The 14,447-nt window shown below is 44.1% G+C and overlaps 1 protein-coding gene across 2 annotated transcripts in view; it reads right to left on the bottom strand.

Annotated features, from left to right (window-relative positions):
* Window positions 1-14,447, bottom strand: part of URB1 (URB1 ribosome biogenesis factor) — a 93,481-nt gene that overhangs the window by 66,835 nt on the left and 12,199 nt on the right. For both annotated transcript variants that reach the window (XR_012881595.1, XM_075854536.1), the window contains exons 8-11: window positions 7,066-7,196; window positions 5,625-5,820; window positions 3,212-3,349; window positions 2,086-2,259 (exon numbers count right to left, since the gene is read on the bottom strand). Coding sequence is in view for 1 of the 2 variants with exons in the window: in XM_075854536.1 (XP_075710651.1) it covers window positions 2,086-2,259; window positions 3,212-3,349; window positions 5,625-5,820; window positions 7,066-7,196 (639 nt within the window). In the remaining variant the exon portion in view is untranslated. The remainder of the gene's footprint in view (window positions 1-2,085; window positions 2,260-3,211; window positions 3,350-5,624; window positions 5,821-7,065; window positions 7,197-14,447) is intronic.

The raw sequence follows: 14,447 nt of genomic DNA, 5'->3' as shown, positions 1-14,447 counted from the left end.
CTTTATTTTAGGAGAGAATTGAAAATAAGCAGCTATTCCAGCATTGATTTTCACGTTATAAATTTACACCGTTTACTTTATTCTATGGGTCGGCACGATTACGGGGATACCAAATATGTAAAGGTTTTATATGTTTTTCCTACGTTTGAACAATAAAAAGCCTTTTTGAAAAAAATTACTTGTTTTTGCATCGCCGCATTCCAAGAGCCGTAACGTTTTTACTTTTCAGTCAATGTGGCCGTTTGTGGGCTTGATTTTTGCGGGCCAATGTGTCGTTTTCATTAGTACTATTTTGGGGTACATAGGACTTATAGATTAACTTTTATTTAATTTTTTATGGGGGGAATGGGAGAAAAGAGAGAATTTTGCCTTTTTTTGCGTTTTTTTGGACGCCGTTCATCCAACGGTTTAATTAATGTGTTCATTTTCTTGCTCAAGTCGTTACGATCGCGGGGATACCATATATGTGTATGTGTGATTTGTTTTCACACTTTTACTAAATAAAACCACTTTTTGGGCAAAAAAAGTAGTTTTATTTTGACTGTAATTTTAATTTTTTTTTTCACAAACTGTATTTAATGGCATTACATTTATTTTTCTAGTCCCACCAGGGGACTTCACTATGCGATGTGCCGATCGCATATATAATGCTTTGGTATACTTAGTATACCAAAGCATTATTGCCTGTCAGTGTAAGGCTGGATTCACACGAGCATGTTCGGTCCGTAATGGACGGACGTATTTCGGCCGCAAGTCCCAGACCGAAAACAGTGCAGGGAGCCGGGCTCCTAAGCATCATAGTTATGTACGATGCTAGGAGTCCCTGCTTCTCCGTGGAACTACTGTCTCATACTGAAAACATGATTACAGTACGGGACAGTTGTCCTACAGCGAGGCAGGGACTCCTAGCGTCGTACATAACTATGATGCTTAGGAGCCCGGCTCCCTGCACTGTGTTCGGTCTGGGACTTGCGGCTGAAATACGTTCTGTCCTTTACAGACCGAACATGCTCGTGTGAATCCAGCCTAAAACTGACATGCAATCTACTTGGCCATTCCTCCAAACAGGCATTTGCTGAAGACAGACCTGGGGGCCTTTGTTAAGCCCCCGGCTGCCATGGAAACCCTACGGCGCCCCGCGATTTCTTTGCGGGGGCACCGATGGGGTAACAGAAGGAGCTCCTTCCCTCTGTCAAACACATTAGATGTTGCTGCCACTATTGACAGTGGCATTTAATGGGTTAAACTTCCGGAATCGGAGCGCTCTTCGATTCCGGCAGTTGCGCTAGGAGCCAGGCTGTGAACAGCCGTGGTCCTGCCGCTGATCGCGTGTGTACAGTGTCAGATATATCCGTCCTTTTGCGGGAACTAGCAGCTGCAGAGGACGGATATATCCGTCCTTCGTCGCAAAGGGGTTAAGGAAAACATACAAGTACAATGTCTAACCATGAACTACAGAAAAGGCAAATTTATACCATTTCACCGTCAGCGCTGCGTCGTGATGACACGAGCGAGCGTGACTGACGACGACCGAAAAAAGATATTTGTGGAAAAGTTAATCTGATGTGTTGGATTTTTTCGGTCATAGGTGAAGTCATTAAAGTCGTTCATGCCAAATGACAGATCTGCATCCCTTCATTAGAAGTCAAGATCAGGACACAGATCAAGATACAGATCGTCAATTTGTCGGTCATCCAAAACCAATGCGTAAATCGTGGCGTTTTCATGCGGCGTGCTTTGGTGCGATTTTCCTCTGCACTAGGCAGATAGAATTCGCAAGCGGAAACGCAAGATAAATTGACATGCTGCAGATTTTAAAATCTGCACCGCAGGTCAATTCACGTTCGGAAAAATACTGCAACGTGTACATGAGATTTCCTGGGATCTCAGTCTATGCCGGTACTGTATTATGCTGCGGTTTTGCCACACGTAATACGCATATGGTGCATTGACCCGTAAGACGTGCATGCTGGAAAAGACACACGGTGCAAAACTTTTGAGTTAAAACCAAATAAAAAAAAGTCTGCGAAGGTGTCCATGGCCTTTATGTAGTCGTGTCTGATAAATGAAACCGGTCATCCTCACCTTGCCCAGAGCTTCTCTGTACTTCTGGGCAAAATCAGCCATGGCCGTTGGAGTGTAGATGTCAGACTTCTGCCAGACATCTTCCTTAAGGCAGTGATTGATGTTCTGCTCGGCTCTTTTCAGGAGAGAGGACATGAGCGATAGGATGGAATGTTTCACTATTTTATTTGGCACCTAAGAAAAGAAGATTAGTGTAAGATCATCACATATTATACCCAAGTCCTGACTAATATGTAATGACAACAATCAGCTCATAAATTAAACTGGACAAAAAAAAAACGATTGCACAGCCAACATAGCCCCAATCTGGCCGTAGCAGAAAAGATAAATTGACGCAGATGTAGTAGAGCAGAGTTTGTTATGTAGACGTAGTAGAGCAGAGTTTGTTATGTAGATGTAGTAGAGCAGAGTTTGTTATGTAGATGTAGTAGAGCAGTTTGTTATGTAGATGTAGTAAAGCAGAGTTTGTTATGTAGATGTAGTAGAGCAGAGTTTGTTATGTAGACGTAGTAGAGCAGAGTTTGTTATGTAGATGTAGTAGAGCAGAGTTTGTTATGTAGATGTAGTAGAGCAGTTTGTTATGTAGATGTAGTAAAGCAGAGTTTGTTATGTAGATGTAGTAGAGCAGAGTTTGTTATGTAGATGTAGTAGAGCAGAGTTTGTTATGTAGATGTAGTAGAGCAGAGTTTGTTATGTAGATGTAGTAGAGCAGAGTTTGTGATTAACCAATTTTTGTTTTTACGTTAATAGCTCCCACCATGCTATGTCACCGTATATTGCTAGAATATGCCATCACTAACTAATCAGTAGGAGTCTGAAAGCGGAGACCCCCAACGAGTTGCCGTCCTTACACAGTGGGGATTGGCATTGTGCAGAGAAATAAAGAAGCATAAACACACAGCAGAAAAAATACGCGCATGTTCATCATCTTGATTTTCTGCTGCGGTTTTCTCTCATTACAATGCAGATTTAAGGCCATATGTGCAGTGGAAATTTTCCGTTATGTGTCCTGAAACCCGTCCCCCCGAATAATTGAACTCTGATTACCAAAATTTTCCTGTCCCCCAAGTCTCAATGAATGAGCCACTTTCTACTCTAGTGACACTGTACCATGGCATGAACTTACATTTAACCCCTGGGTGAACATGGTCTTGTTGCAAACAGGAGCCGTAGTTGTTATCATCACCATACTTATCAGACGTGGGAGCGGGACGAATTCTGTGGTTTTGAAAGCCGAAGATACCGGAGGCTGGGCCTCATAAATCTGAAAAGTCAAGAATCAAAATAAATAAATTCCAACCATGAACCACATTGGACATAGAATGAGATTAGACGAGCACCATGGGCCCCACACCTTCACAAATATTTCGGGACATTACCGATTTTTGGAAATTATCTCTTCATAAGGAGTAGTATTGTTAACTAAGGAGCGCCACTAAGACAATGATGGCGGTCTCTCACTCATCCGTCTAAGTGCTATTGCTTTCCTGGCTAGGAAAAGAGATTCACTAAGAGGGATTCTGGTATTATGTGGCCACAGATCTTCCTGCAGGAGTCCCCAGTAGGCATGCGTCTGGTGTAAAATGTACTGGTTGGGCAACCACCGTAAGTAGGTACCAAACATCCTCCCAATAAGCTCTCACGTACAAACAGTCCCATATCAAATGGCAAAAGTTGGCATTAGATCAGTGACAAACGGACCATTTTAAGTAGATGGGTCGGCGCTAAATAACTCGGATGGAATAGTTCATTGAATAATTTTACTATTGGCCAAAGGAGAGACATGTAAATGGGACTAAGGGTCCTTTTACACCGGCCCATTTGGTCCTTAACAACGAGCCCCAATCAACGAGCCAGCTCGTTGATCGGCGCTTGTTTGCGCCTTTCACAAGAATCTATTATCAGCAATGTATGGGGACAAGCGCTCGTTACTATGATCACTTGTCCCCATATCAGGTCGGCAGGGCGTCTCCTTGTTTACACAGAGGGATGCGCTGCCGACAACGATAATATTTTCTGCTGCAGAAATTATACGATCAGCCGATGAACGAGCGTTTGTGCTGATCGTTGCCCTGTTAACAAAGGGCAATGATCGGGTACTAACGTTCTGTTAACGCTCATTTGTGCGTTAATTGGCCCGCGACCAGTCTGCCTCAATAAGAGGGAAGATAAAGGCTTTCCATTTAGTCTTTACAGGTAAGATCACCAGGGCACATTTGGAATTCAGCAGGTGGGTATATACAACAGACATCAATTTCGGACATAATAGAGTTGTTTACATATAAATATTTCAGGGCATGAACCTCGTGAGCCTTCGAAAATCACCTATTATGCAAATTGTGTAGACGGGGAAACGAGAGATTATCCCACAGTGAATCAGCTATTCAGTCTCGTAACCCACACAATCCTTTAGTAGCTGATCAAACCTGATGAGCAAGTATGTGCAAGGGAAGCAATTTTCTCGGGAATACAGAGGGACACGCTAGGATTGGACATAGAACCTGTATATCAAAATGCGTGCCTAGTAAACATTCAGAGTTTGGAGGTGTTTCCCATGACCTCACATACCTTATTCCCAGCAAGAAAATTTAGAAAGAAGTCGGGCAGAGCCATTCCCCCTGCATTTTAGGGTGCTGAAGGACAGAGGAATAGCTTATGCCGTGAACGCCCTTATATAAAAGTCGTCATTACGGAATCCAATTTTTTGGAAGAACTGTCTAGGTACGGGGCCATTTGCATGTTCTAATAGGTAAAGCCCCTTAGAAAGAAGGATCATCTTTATTAAATTGACCCGTCCCACTGCCAAGAGCAGCAAAGTCTTCCATGGGGTACTTTTAGAATGAGACGCTGCAGGCCGTTTAGTAATGTAAACCCCTACGTTTTTAAAGCAATCCACCACAGGCAAGTTATAATAAGTGTCAGGTCAGCTCACGTCCCACAGTGGTATCATGGAGAATTTGGTCCAATTGATGTGAAACCCTGAGAAAAAGCCGAAACGGTCTATTATACCCGCAGCTCTGGGCAGCGTCTCTTCCACTTCGAACACAAACAAAATCAAGTTGTCCGCATATAAGTCTATTCTTCCACCCTATTCCCCATGCCCACGCCCTTGTATATTAGACCCTGTCGGATCCAAAGGGCAAGAGGATCTATGGCCACAGCATATAATAGAAGTGATAGGTGGCGCCCTTGAGCAGTGCCCCAACCCAGTTTCAAGCATGGCAAACCTAGTACATTCACCATATAACACCGAGACATACTCTCACTTGCAGCCTCCTCCCTCCCACCCTCTCATTAGCTGAGACACAAAAACAGAAAGTAAATCTTTCCATCCTTCTCCCCCCCCCCCCTTTAAACAAGTTCTGTGCCCAAAATCTTGCACCTAAATCTTTAGATTTACTGTAGTCACATGAAAAAGTCATGATGTGTTATATACGTCCTCGGCAGTGAAAGGGTTACCGTGGAAATGCTCTTTAATAATTGACATAGCGGTATCTAAATTGAATAAGTGGATTTAGAAGAAACCATTTGGTTCTGACCTTTTTAAGCAGCTTTATATTATCCAGCCATGTTGACTTGAGTCGAGGAACAAACGAGTACTGAATTTCCTTAAAGTATCGACTAAGCAAGTCCGGGCAAACCTTCAGTATGTTCACCACCAGCGTCCCAATCAATTCATCTTCAGTTGCCGTCTTCAGTCCAACAAGAAAACGGAGAAGGACCAGATTACCAGCCCTAATTATAAAAAAAAATTAGCGGCTTTATTTAGAGAAAAAAAATAATATTTATTAACTCCACTCCAAATCTGAAAATTCAGGAGTAACCGCAGTTAAGGTGGGGGTGCCACTCTGACTTATTTTACAGTTTATACATAAATAGTTGAGTCACTTTGTAAATACTTCGCATTACTTAGCTTGTACTGATCCTGAGTTACAACCTGTATTAAGGTTGTCCTGGCACAGGGCGGTTTTTTATACGGATGACCTATAGACAGGATAGATCATAAGTATATGATCTGTGGGGGTTCGACACCTGGATCCCGCATCGATCAGCTGTTTCGGTGCCCGAACACAGCCGGCAGCTATGCAGGGTCAGGGTCAGTGCCGGAAGCAACGACTCCAGTCACAGTATAGTGGCTGTGCTGGGTTACTGGAGCTTTGCGCCTATTCAAGTGAAAAGGAGCAGAGCTGCAGTTCTGCAGCACAGTCGCTACACTTTGACCCGAGCCTTCTGCTTCCAGCACCGACACTGCATATCTTCCGGTGCCAGGAGGCAGCTGGAACAGCTGATTGGTGCGGGGTCTGGGTGTGGGGTCCGGTTCCCCACAGATCATATACTGGTGACCTTTGGATAGGTCATCAGTATGAAAAACCGCCCCATGCCCAGACAAGCCCTTTCAGCTACCTGCACAAGCAGCGGGTTGTGTGAAATTTATGCAACAAAATCTGCAGCATGTGCAGTGGGCCTTATACTCCAGAGCTGCATTCACATTTCCTCTGGTTGCTATTTGAAAACTTCATTGGGGTTAATGCAACGGGAGAGACAAAATAAAAACTGTGTAAAGCAAGGCCTGAGTGGATCTCTTAGGGGTTCTTGAGTCACACAGCGCCCCCACAGGCCCTGCACTAGGTATAACACAACAACCGTATGTCCTGGATCGTTCCTTTATCAGGTCATACCTCATGTAAAGACACGGCAAGTACATCTCACCATAATAGTGTCATTTTGGCAACAGTTTTTCGTCTCCAAAATTGTTGCATTTAGTACAACAAAAGCTGGAAACCCATTTGTTTAATGATATAAAGAAAAGGATTGCAATATATTGTGTCATGTACCTGCACACGTTACCCACCACCAGTTGAGACTCCATCTTCAGTCTTATAACGAACATAAATGTGACATAATCAATGTTTCCATGCAAAATACAACAAAACAAGGCGGGGAGTACCACAAGTAACAGCATAATCAAAAATGTATTACCCTGCGGCTGTCCCAAGACTGGGGTCATAGAAATTAATCCCGTGCTTCAAGGAGCAGCAAAGATCCATCAGGAAGTTGTGTACCAGCTGCCTGATCATCAGTTTTCCGGCTTCTTTCGGATCTTTTGTATCCTAAAGAGAAAGTGATGACTATTAATATTAACCCCTTCCCGACATTTGACGTACATGTACGTCATGGAAAGTACTGACTTCCCGCATCTTGCCGTACATGTACGTCAAACGTTTGGCACCGGCTCAGAAGCTGAGCCGGTCCCATCATCACCGGATCTCAGCTGTATCTTACAGCTGACATCCGACTGTAACGGCGGGGACCGAAATTAGCTTCGATCCCCGCCATTAACCCCTTAAGTGCAGCGCTCAAACGCGATCGCTGCACTTAAGGTGTTTGCAGCTCATCGGAACCCCAGTAATGAAATTGCCGGGGTTCCGGTGGCTGCAATGGCAACCGGAGGCCTAATACTGGCCTCCCGGTCTGCCTAGCACCGAAGCCGGTCAAGATCCGCCCGGCGGCGGAGCCTGATCGGCTTCCGTAGCTGCCGGCAAGATGGCGCCGGGTCAGGTGCTGATCCGGCGTCATCAGCGGTGGAAGTCAGCTGTACTGTACAGCTGACATCCACCTGTAACGGCAGGAACCGGAGCTAGCTCCGAGCCCTGCCATTAACCCCTTCGATGCAGCAATCGAAAGCGATTGCTGCATCGTAGCGGTTACAAGCAGATCGCCAGCCCTGACAGGCAATCGGGACTGGCGACTGCTGTTATGGCAACAGGAGACACAATGGTCTCCTGCTCTGCCATTACGGAAGCCGATTTAGGCCCCGCCGGGAGGCGAAGCCTAAACGGCTTGCTGTCAGTGAATGACTGACAGATCTAATACATTGCACTACATAGGTAGTGCAATGTATTAGAAAAAAAAAAAATCTGACCGTTGGACCTTCAAGTCCCCTAGTGGGACTTGAGAAAAAGTGTAAAAAAAGTATAAAAAAGTGTAAAAAAAAGTGCAAAAAATAAAAGTTTGAAAACAATAAAAGTTTCAAGTAATCAAATAACACACAATCCCCCTTTTACTCTTATCAAGTCCTTTATTATTGAAAAATAATAATAAACCATATGTATTTGGTATCGCCACGACCGTAACGACCGGAGGTATCAAAATATTATATTATTTATTGCACGCGGTGAACAGCGTAAAAAAAACCCGTAAAAAACGTTACCAGAGTTTCTGTTTTTTAGTCACTTTGCCCTACAAATATTACAATAAAAAGTGATCAAAAAGTCGCACGTATCCAAAAATGGTACCTATAAAAACTATAGCTCGTCCCGCAAAAAACAAGCCCTCATACACCTCCGTCGACAAAAAAATTAAAACGTTATGGTTCTCACAACTTGGCGACAGAAAAAAAATACATTCTTTTTACAAAAGTAATTTTATTGTGCAAAAAGTTGTAAAACATAAAAAAGTGCTATAAATTAGGTATCGCCAGAATCGTACTGACCCGCAGAATAAAGGTAACATGTAGTTTATAATGCGTGGTGAACTCTGTATAAAAAAAAACCAAAAAAAGCTGTGCCAGAATTGCGTTTTTTGGTTTACCTGGCATCCCAAAAAATAGGATAAAAGGTGATCAAAAAGTCGCATGTACCCCAAAATGGTACCAATAATAACTACAGCTCGTCCCGCAACAAACCAGCCCTCATACCGCTACGTCTATGAAAAATAAAATTAGTTATGGCTCCAATAAGTCAGGAAATAAAAAAATATGCAGTTGTGCCCGAGGAGAACATTTCTTCTGTTTCAAGAGGCGATTTATCAAGGACCTAAAATTAGGGAACCAGGAAGGGAGGGCCCAATCATATCCGATGGAAGCGACGGTGCCCGTATTATACCAGGATAATACTTTCCCAGCAAAATTCCCCAAACTACAAAGGCGCGGAGTGTGGACCAAAAGGGGGATAAGAAATGACACCATTTATCAGTGCGACACCGGCCTGTGCAGAAAGGATTGCTTCACAGCGTAATACTCATCGATGGATTATTTTTATTTTTTTATACCACCTGACTATGCCCCTTATATACTCCGCCCCGCTTAAATGTACCCCCACATTATAAAACACCAGCAATACTCAAACAAATATAGTACCAAGCAAAATCCGCTCTCCAAAAGCCAAATGGTGCTCCCTCGGCCCTGAACCCTACAGCGTGCCCAAACAGCAGTTTCCTTCAACATATATGGCACCGTCATACCCGTGAGAACCCTTTTAACAATTTTTGTGGTGTGTGTCTCCAGCGTCATAAGCTGGGCATGACATATTTGCCACTGAATGGCATATCTAGGGAAAAATATAAATTTTTAATTTGCACCATCCGCAGCGCATTCATTTATGGAAAAGACCTGTGGGGTGAAAATGCTCACTACACCCCTTAATAAATGCCTTGAGGGGTGCAGTTCCATAATGGGGTCACTTATCAGGGGTTTCTTTTTATTATTTCACATCTGAGCCTCTGCAGTTGTGAACCAATACTTTGTAAATCGCCAAATTAGGCCTCCACTCCGCATGGTACTCTTCACTTCTGAGCCCTGTCATATGTCCAGACAAAAGATTAGGGCCACATGTAGGGTGTTTCTAAAACCGGGAAACACCGCATAATAATTAGAGAGCTGTCTTGTTATGGTGGCACAAGCCGGGCACCACATATTGGCATATCTATGGAAAAAAATCCCATTTTCACTCTGCAACATTGAGCGCACACTAATTTCTACAAAACACCTGCAGGGTTAAAATGCTTACTACACCCCTTGGTAAATGCATTGAGGGGTGTAGTTTACAAAATGGGGTCACTTCTGGGGGGTTTCCACTGTTTTGGGCCCACAGGTGCCCAGAAACCAATCCAGCAACATCTGCACTCCAAATGGCGGTCCTTCCCTTCTGAGCCCTGCCGTTTGCCCAAACAGCAGTTTATGACCACATATGGGGTATTGCCGTACTCGGGAGAAATAGCTTTACAAATGTTGGGTTCTTTTTTTCCTTTATTTGTTGAGAAAATGAAAAAATTTGCGCTAAAGCTACGTCTTATTGAAGAAAAAGGACTGTTTTTATTTTCACTGCCTAATTCTAATAAATTCTATGAAACATCTGTGGGGTCAAAATGCTCACTACACCCCTAGATGCATTCTTCAAGAGGTGTAGTTTCCTAAATGGAGTCCCTTTTTGGGCGTTTTCATTGTTTTGTCCCCTCAGGGGCTTTGCAAATGTGACCTGGCCTCCGCAAATCATTCCTGCTAAATGTGATCTCAAAAAGTCAAATAGTGCTCTTTCCCTTCTAAGCCCTGCCGTGTGTCCAAACAGCCGTTTATTACCACATGTGGGGTATTGTTTTACTCGGGAGAAATTGCTTTACAAATTTTGTGGTGCTTTTTCTCCTTTAGTCCTTCTGGAAATGAGAAAAAATTAGCTAAACCTACATTTTCTTTGAAAAAATGTAGATTATTATTTTCAGGGCCTACTTCCAATAATTTCTGCAAAAAAACTGTGGTGTCAAATCGCTCACTATACCCCTAGATAATTTCCTCAATGGGTGTTGTTTCCAAAATGGGGTCACTTGTGGGGGGTTTCCACTGTTTTGTCCCCTCAGGGGCTTTGTAAATGTAACATGGCCTCCGCAAACCATTCCTGCTAAATTTGAGTTCCAAAAGCCAAATGGCGCTCTTTCCCTTCTCAGCCTCGCCGTGTGTCCAAACAGCCGTTTATTACCACATGTGGGGTACTGTTTTACTCGGGAGAAATTTCTTTACAAATTTTATGGTGATTTTTCTCCTTTAGTCCTTGTGGAAATGAAAAAAAATTAGCTAAACCTACATTTTATTTGAAAAAATGTAGATTTTCATTTTCACAGCCTACTTGCAAAAATTTCTGCAAAAAACCTGTGGGGTCAAAATGCTCACTATACCCCTAGATAATTTCCTCAAGGGGTATAGTTTCCAAAATGGGGTCACTTGTTTGGGGTTTTCACTGTTTTGTCCCCTCAGGGGCTTTGTAAATGTGACATGGCCTCCGCAAACCATTCCTGCTAAATGTGAACTCCAAAAGCCAAATGGCGCTCTTTCCCTTCTCAGCCACGCCGTGTCTCCAAACAACCGTTTATTACCACATGTGAGGTATTGTTTTACTCGGGAGAAATTGCTTTACAAATTTTGCGGTGCTTTTTCTCCTTTAGTCCTTGTGGAAATGAGAAAAAAAATCGCTAAACCTACATTTTCTTTGAAGAAATGTTGATTTTAATTTTCACGGCCTACTTCCAATAATTTCTGTAAAAAACCTGTGCGGTGAAAATGCTCACTACACCCCTAGATAATTTCCTTGAGGTGTCTAGTTTCCCAGATGGGGTCACTTTTGGGGGATTTTGACTGTTTTGGCACCGCAAGAGCCCTTCAAACCTGACATGGTGCCTAAAATATATTCTAACAAAAATAAGGCCCCAAAATCCACTAGGTGCTCCTTTGCTTCTGAGGCCGGTGCTTCAGTCCAGTAGCACGCTACGGCCACATGTGGGATATTTCCTAAAACTGCAGAAACTGGGCAACAAATATTGAGTTGCATTTCTCTGGTAAAACCTTCTGTGTTATAAAAAAAATTGTATTAAAAATGTATTTCTGCAGAAAAATATGAAATTTGTAAATTTCACCTCTACTTTGCTTTAATTCCTGTGAAATGTTTAAAGGGTTAAGACATTTTCTAAATGCTGTTTTGAATACTTTGAGGGGTGAAGTTTTTAAAATGGGGTGACTTTTTTGGGGTTTCTAATATATAAGGCCCTCAAAACCACTTCACAACTGAACTGGCCCCTGTAAAAATAGCCTTTTGAAATTTTCTTGAAAATGTGAGAAATTGCTGCTAAAGTTCTAAGCCTTGTGAGGTCATAGAAAAATAAAAGGATGTTCAAAAAACGATGCCAATCTAAAGTAGACATATGGGGGATGTTAATTAGCAACAATTTTGTGTATTATAACTGCCTGTCTTACAAGCAGATACATTTAAATTGAGAAAAATGCTAATTTTTGCAATTTTTCGCTACATTTTGGTGTTTTTCACAATTAAATACTGAACATAATCGAGCAAATTTTGCCAGTAACATAAAGTCCAATGTGTCACGAGAAAACAATCTCAGAATCGCTTGGATAGGTGAAAGCATTCCGGAGTTATTACCACATAAAGTGACACATGTCAGATTTGAAAAATGAGGCTCTGTCAGGAAGGTCAAAAGTGGCTAAAGAGGGAAGGGGTTAATATCAGCAGTGAATAAGAGAAGTCTGTGTTTTCACAATGCGACGTGCGCTTGGCATACACGCCTGTGAACACTTTCCCATGTATCCGCAGACGTGCAAATAGAAAGTCAAACGTATGCCAAATGAGTTTTGTAGGCCGCTAAGTGTCAGTAATCAGTATACTGCATCGTATTGTGTGTTGACTGTGCTTTCCAGTACAAGGGGAACCTGCAAAAAGCATACACTGCGCAGTATACTTTTTTTGTCAATAGGAGTCAACGGCAGATGTATGTGTAGTCATGTAGTCATATACATCGGAGGCATATGCTGGGCGACACACTTTAAAGAGACACACCAGCGATTTTTTTTATTTTTTTATTGCGGCCCCTATTTGGAAGGTACACCCAATAAAAGGTAAGGCAGGTCATCCTCTTAGCGGAGGCTTTGTTGCCAAAATAGCCCAGCTGCAATTATGTCACGTGACCAGCCGATTCCTACACCATCTCTACACTACACCGCACAGGGAGGCTGACAGCTCCTCTACACTACACCGCACAGGGGGGCTGACAGCTCCTCTATACTACACCACACAGGAGAACGGACAGCTCCTCTATACTACACCACACAGGACAACTGACAGATCCTCTACACTACACCGCACTGGGGGGCTGACAGATCCTCTATACTACACCACACAGGAGAGCTGACAGCTCCTCTATACTACACCGCACAGGGGGGCTGACAGCTCCTCTACACTACACCACACAGGGGGGCTGACAGCTCCTCTATACTACACCACACAGGAGAGCTGACAGATCCTCTATACTATACCACACAGGAGAACTGACCGCTCCTCTATACTACACCACACAGGGGAGCTGACAGCTCCTCTACACTACACCACACAGGGGGGCTGACAGCTCCTCTACACTACACCACACAGGAGAGCTGACAGATCCTCTATACTACACCACACAGGAGAGCTGACAGCTCCTCTATACTACACCACACAGGGGGGCTGACAGCTCCTCTATACTACACCACACAGGGGGGCTGACAGCTCCTCTACACTACACCACACAGGGGGGCTGACAGCTCCTCTACACTACACCACACAGGGGGGCTGACAGCTCCTCTACACTACACCACACAGGAGAGCTGACAGATCCTCTACACTACACCGCACAGGAGAGCTGACAGATCCTCTATACTACACCACACAGGAGAGCTGACAGATCCTCTACACTACACCACACAGGAGAGCTGACAGATCCTCTACACTACACCACACAGGAGAGCTGACAGATCCTCTGCACTACACCACACAGGAGAGCTGACAGCTCCTCTACACTACACCGCACAGGGGGGCTGACAGCTCCTCTATACTACACCGCACAGGGGGGCTGACCGCTCCTCTACACTACACCACACAGGAGAGCTGACAGCTCCTCTACACTACACCACACAGGAGAGCTGACAGATCCTCTACACTACACCGCACAGGGGGGCTGACAGCTCCTCTATACTACACCGCACAGGGGGGCTGACCGCTCCTCTACACTACACCGCACAGGAGAGCTGACAGCTCCTCTACACTACACCACACAGGAGAGCTGACAGATCCTCTACACTACACCACACAGGAGAGCTGACAGATCCTCTATACTACACCACACAGGAGAGCTGACAGATCCTCTATACTACACCACACAGGAGAGCTGACAGATCCTCTATACTACACCACACAGGAGAGCTGACAGCTCCTCTATACTACACCACACCATACAGGAGAGCTGACAGCTCCTCTATACTACACCACACAGGAGAACTGACAGCTCCTCTACACTACACCACACAGGAGAGCCGACAGATCCTCTATACTACACCACACAGGAGAGCTGACAGATCCTCTACACTACACCACACAGGAGAGCCGACAGATCCTCTATACTACACCACACAGGACAACTGACAGATCCTCTACACTACACCGCACTGGGGGGCTGACAGATCCTCTATACTACACCACACAGGAGAGCTGACAGCTCCTCTACACTACACCACACAGGGGGGCTGACAGCTCCTCTATACTACACCACAC

This window comes from Rhinoderma darwinii, chromosome 2 (genome assembly GCF_050947455.1).
Source record: "Rhinoderma darwinii isolate aRhiDar2 chromosome 2, aRhiDar2.hap1, whole genome shotgun sequence".
Classification (NCBI taxonomy): domain Eukaryota; kingdom Metazoa; phylum Chordata; class Amphibia; order Anura; family Rhinodermatidae; genus Rhinoderma; species Rhinoderma darwinii.
Note: the sequence above shows the minus strand (reverse complement) of the source record. Positions and strands in the feature narration are given on the sequence as shown.